We start from the raw sequence: 6,075 nt of genomic DNA, 5'->3' as shown, positions 1-6,075 counted from the left end.
CCTTTGCGACCCATGGACTGGAGCCAACCAGGCTCCTCTGTCCATGGGATTCTTCAGGCAAGAATACTGGAGTGGGTTACCATTTCCTTTTCCAGGGGATCTTCCCAACCCAGGGATTGAGCCCATGTCTCCTGTGTCTCTTGCATTGCAGGAGGATTCTTTACCCACTGAGCCATGAAAGGAATGGCAGTCCCTCTTCTACTCCCCTGAAATTTGGGCTTGGATGACCCTCTCTATCTTCCTCTGTCTGGGCTACTTCAATCATAGCACGTTTTACTCTGCTTTGCCATTATCTATTAACATCTGCATCTGGCCCCAAGAGGGCAGTGTGGTCAAGAAAATTGGACATATTTGAAACTATAATAATAATAATATCACTAAAATAACATTAATTATGTTATTATGTTAAAATATTAAATGTTAAAAGCATTTGCTGTATGTTTTAATCCATGTAATCCTTATGTAATCCTATGAGATGAGCAGCTATTGCTGAAGTTGAATCAACAGTAATTGGGGATGGATTGAGTGAGAGGCAGAAGAAAGAATCTCAGCTGATTGCTAGGTTTCTGACCAGAGCAAGTATAGATGGAGGTGTCATCTCCTGAGATAAGGATTACAAGAACTAGAGGAACAGGAAGAGTTTGATCAGGGTCGGGGAGAGAAACTTACAGTTTAGGGACTGCCATTCTTTTCATGGCTCAGTGGGTAAAGAATCAGCCTGCAATGCAAGCAACACAGGAGACACGGGATCGATTCCTGGGTTGGGAAGATGCCCTGGAGGAGGAAATGGCAACCCACTCCAGTATTCTTGCCTGAAAAATACCATGGATAGAGGAGCCTAGCGGGCTCCAGTCCATGGGTCGCAAAAGGTTGGACACAACTGAGCAACTAACACACACATTCCTTTCATAATTTTTATTTCCAGAAGCTTCAGGAATAATGGGAGTAATATACCTTTTCTTCTGATTGACAGGCACTTGGACACCCCACTGTCAGTCTCGGAACAACAGAATCACCTTGCAGTATTTCTTCATTAGCCTGCTGGAAGCAGGAGGGCTATGTTCTTGGCACCCTGGCCTTTCTCCCACCTTATGCTCTGGTTCGTGACTCTGGGAAGACAGCGAGGACAACATGGCCTTGCATCTTTCAAGCTCCTGTGGTGTTTGTGGCTCTTGGTCCTTATGTCTCTCCCACTACAGGTGTGGGCGCCACCCTACAAGATAGGGGTGGTTGGCCCTTGGACTTGTGATCCATTGTTCTCAAAGGCCCTGCCTGAGATTGCTGCTCAGTTAGCCACTGAGCGGATCAACAAGGACCCAGCCTTGGACCTGGGTCACTCTCTTGAATATGTGATTTTCAATGAAGACTGCCAGGCTTCCAGGGCTCTCTCCAGTTTCATTTCCCACCACCAGATGGCCTCAGGGTTTATTGGACCTGCCAACCCTGGCTACTGCGAGGCAGCCTCGCTCCTGGGAAACAGCTGGGACAAAGGGATTTTCTCCTGGGCTTGCGTGAATTATGAATTAGACAGTAAAAATAGCCACCCGACTTTTTCTCGGACCCTCCCTTCTCCCATCCGGGTGCTGCTAACTGTCATGAAATATTTCCAGTGGGCTCACGCTGGAGTCATTTCCTCAGATGAAGACATTTGGGTGCACACAGCCTATCGAGTTGCAAGTGCTCTTCGGAGCCGCGGCCTACCAGTAGGGGTCGTCCTGACCACAGGACAAGACAGCCAAAGCATCCAGAAAGCTCTCCAGCAGATTCGCCAGGCAGATAGAATTCGCAGTGAGTGCTTTCTCGGGGCTCAGCTTTCAATGTGGCTTCAGTGAAAGGTTTCTAACCCTCACAGCCTAGGATAGCACATTACTCCCCAGTTCTTCATGCATTTGCCCCCTTTCAATCACACTCAGGCCCCAAGACTGTCCTGCTTCAACAGAGCCTATTTTATGAACTGAGTACAAGTACAAAGACCTCTGTGGTTCAAATGCCCTTGGGTGCCAGTGCCTGCTTTCAGCACCTCAGTGGGGAAGATTAGCATCAAGAGCAGCTGTGGCCACACACCCTCCATGCTCTTAGGACCTCGGCAGTTTCAGATCAGCCGAGAAGGGGTGTTCTTAGAGCTTTATTTTTGTCCAGTCTAGTCACTGAAGTGAGATTTCCTTTTGATTCCCTTCTGGGTACTTTCCCTCATAGGTGCCCGGTGCCCCTGGTTCATCACCTCTCACTTAGAACGTGTCTTCTCTGGACTCCAAAATGCACACCCACCCCTTCTTGCTTTCCAGTCCTTGAAAACAGGGTTTTTCTCTCTCTGCAGCATACAATGGGCTGATATGGAGGGACATAGCTGATAAAAGAAAGCATATTAAAATGAGAAACCTACCCAAATTGTAACCATTCCCCTTCCAAGAGAAGTTTTCTGTTCAAAGATGATTCTTGCAGAGACCATGGAGCAACTGTGAAGCAGCCAACTGACCCACTGACTGAGGGCAAGTTGGGTGCATTTTGGGGAAGGGGAGGACTCTTCCTGATCTTCTTAAATCAGATGGATGTGTTCTACATATACTTACTGCAAGCCCTTGTGACACTGGGTCTTGATTTTTTTTTCTATTCTAATTGTTTAATCTCCACCTTACCTTTTTCTGGAAAGTAGCAGTGATTTGTGGGAACACTGCTCATCCGCTATTGCAGTCATTCCATCACTTTAAGACAGATAGCTCAGAAACTACTTGTCAAACTGATTACTTCTAGGATTAGTCTTGGTCCCAGTCATTTCCTTAACATAACAATGCACTTGTTAGAGAATGGTCCAGCTTGGGGCTGGCCTGTACCTAGAAGCTCAGTTTAAGTTTTGAGTGTCTCCAGTATTGGACCTTAATTATGATCATTTTGGGAGGATGAGGGCAAGAATATTTAATTCCAGGAACTACAGTAGTCTGCTTCTAGCTGCAGTCTACAAGATCCTATAAATGTTAAGCAATCAGTATGGCTCTGATTACTTCATAATAGACCCTGATACTTTCAAAGCAGAGCACAAAATTATTTTCAAAGATATAAAGCCATTTCCAGGGAAGAGTCATGCCAGAAACAAGCTAACATATTTAATATCATAACTTTATAATATGTTACAAATCTTCATGAAGCCCAGTGTCTCCTGCAAGTTTACATTCCATGAGCATTTCACATCCCACCCATTCTAAATAGTATACTCTTTAAAATGACATTTTGTTCCCTACCATGAAATGTTAAATAAATCCAGGCCCCAAAGCTCTTTGGGTTTTCAGACTGAGAGAAGTTAGGATTGAGTGCTCAGCACCCACAACTCTTTTGAGGCAGGGAGGTAGCAAATACACTTATTATCGCCCTACTATTAGAGATTCGTTCCCTTAGGTCAATGGTTCTCACTCCACCTGCACACTGGAAATACCTGGACATCTATTCAAAATGATTGGAGCCAGAGTGCCACCTCCGGATATCCTGATGTTCTGGTGGTGAGGGCCCAGCAAAGGTACTTTAAGTAGCTTCCCAGGTGCTTGCAAAATAAAGCTAGAGTCAAGAACCATTGCTTCAAGTTCATGAAAATGCAAATAAACTTTCCCTACTTTAAGTTACCAGATATTTTTTCTTAATATGACTTTGTTTAATCAGATTGTTTTCTGTATAACAGTGTGAATCAGCTTACTAAGGGAATGAAAATTTTAAGATGGGGGTGAGAGAGTAGATGGGGGCAGAATGGAGGTGGGATCCTGGAAACCTAGAGAGGACGGTATGTGGTTATGGAACAAAGGAAGACCCTGAATAGGGAGAGAAGCAACAGAAAGTGCAATAAGGACTCAGAAAGACAAAGTGAGTGAAGACAAAGCTGTGCTTGCAAGGATTTTACCCTGGGTTTCTGACAAAACATAGGCAGACTCAGATGAGGCATGCTGGGACCTCAGCAACATGAATCAGAATGTGGGTAGGTTGGGGGTGGATGCAGGGAAACTGAGCCATTGGTTGATCTGTGGTCTGAGTATGACCTCTGGCAGTTCAGTGTGCAGTATCCAAGAGTGTGTGGTACTCACACTTGGCACAGCTAGTTGTTGGTATCTGAGGGCACCCCAAGTGGTTCGTGGGATATGGTAGAAGGATTTGCAGAAGAGGAGTGAGTCTTAAGGTAAACTTAGTGTCCACTTGATCATTGACAGTAGTGTACCAGCCATTAGGAGCATGAGAAGCAGGATTCAGAGTATGAATGTAAATTGAGTATCAGGACTTTAGCCACGAAGCCTGAGGTTCAGGGCACATCTCTGGTCCCATCAGAGAATGGGAGATCTGGTGAGAAACTAAGTTGGAAGCTAAGGAGTATGGTGGTGATTTTGTCACTAAGTCATGTCTGACTCTTGCAACCCCATGGACTGTAGCCTGCCAGGTTCCGTGGAACCTGGGTCTCCTGCATTGCAGGCAGATTCTTTACTGACTGAGCTATGAAGGAAGCCCCAATGAGTATGGATTGGGCCAACAGAACAAGTGAGGACAGTTACAGTACACCAGATTCAGCACATACTAGATCAAATCTCTGTTGACTAAAAACACACACACACACACACACAATGTGAGAGTTGTGAGTAAGTTTTATCTGGGGCAATATGAGGACAGCAGCCCGGGAGACAGCACCTCAGATATCTCTGAGAAACTGCTCCAAAGAGGCAAGGGGAAAGGACAGTATATATGTGATTTTGGTGAAGGAGGAGTACATGCAATCAAGCACATATTTTTTTGTAGAAAGTTTCTGCTGGTCTTGGGAAGCCTGTGCTAGTCTTAAGAAACAGCCATCACCATGAATGATTTTAGTGCTTTTCTAGATACAAGGAGATACAAGAATTGGGGTCATAAAGTTAGCTCCTGAAAATATCTAACTGTCTGAGGACCTGTCCTGCCAGTTTGCTGGAGCACAGAGTGCCTCATCTCTGCTTTCCACCCTGAACTCCTTCAAGGGGTGTTGAAGGTCAGCAGCTGGAGCGGCACATGATTCAATCCTTGTAGAGGTAGATGGCAAGCACCCATGACAAGTGCCAATTTGTGGTTGACATTTCTAGCTGATTTTCTAGCACCTTTTGACTGGGACTAGAAATATGATAATACTGTATATAGTATTTATACAGTATAGTATAATATGGTAATAGTATTCCTAGCTGTTAACTATCATAACTGAAAAAGCACTAAGGTTTTTGTGGTGACCTCAGCTGAGAAGGACTGAGCAAGGCAGGACCTGGCCTCTTCCTTATTCTGCTGGATATGAAGCTACTTCTTAACACTATGGACCCGCAAACAAACCTTCAGGGTAGGACCTTTTGGGATGTACAAAATATAGTAGAAAGGGATCCCTTCCTTTGGAGAGGACTGGCAATGTTTGGAAGTAATGGAAATAGTTGGAAGACTGATTTCGTCTGACCTACTCACAATAACAGTGACCACAGCCCCACGTGACAGTGGCAGTGGTGGTGGCATGAGACGTAGTGGTGGGGAGCGAGGGTAGAGAAAGTTAGCTTATTACTGGCTGGTATGCCACTTCTCTTTCACATAAATTTATGTTTCTGGTGCTCACTGGGCTTCTGGGTGGCTCAGTTGTAAAGAATCTGCCTGCTAAGGCAGGAGACATGGGTTCAATCCCTGGGTCGGGAAGAGCCCCTGGAGAAGGAAATGGCAACCCACTCCAGTATTCTTGCCTGGAGAATCCCATGGACAGAGGAGCCTGGTGGGCTGCAGTCCATAGGGTTGCAAAGAGTCAGACACAACTGAGTGACTGAATATGAGCATAAGCATGAGTGCTCACTGGCACCTTACTGGAGTCAGAAGGAATATATTTCTTAGAAACCGGTCTAAATTGTGCTTATACGACAGCAAGACAATGATAAAATTTAATTGTAAAGATGATCATAACAATAATAATGGTTGTGGGCTTTCGGAAGGGGAAACAGCGGGGGCGTTATTAGAGGCTGCCACTGAGACAATGAAAACTCTACAGTTTACAAGGTATTTGCATATAGATAATGTCATTTAATCCTCTGGGTTATCCAGGAGAAAGGTATTCTC

General features: G+C 45.1%; 1 protein-coding gene across 1 annotated transcript in view; it reads left to right on the top strand.

The window, feature by feature from the left end:
- The first annotated feature begins 985 nt into the window (after window positions 1–985).
- The window catches only part of GUCY2F (guanylate cyclase 2F, retinal), a 92,659-nt gene continuing 87,569 nt past the window's right edge, over window positions 986–6,075 (top strand). Inside the window, exon 1 of the mRNA XM_019955606.2 lies at window positions 986–1,788. Coding sequence (XP_019811165.2) covers window positions 1,059–1,788 — 730 coding nt within the window. The 5' untranslated portion in view covers window positions 986–1,058. The remainder of the gene's footprint in view (window positions 1,789–6,075) is intronic.

The sequence above is a fragment of the Bos indicus genome, chromosome X, assembly GCF_029378745.1.
Source record: "Bos indicus isolate NIAB-ARS_2022 breed Sahiwal x Tharparkar chromosome X, NIAB-ARS_B.indTharparkar_mat_pri_1.0, whole genome shotgun sequence".
NCBI lineage: Eukaryota > Metazoa > Chordata > Mammalia > Artiodactyla > Bovidae > Bos > Bos indicus.
This window is presented reverse-complemented; position numbering and strand designations above follow the sequence as displayed.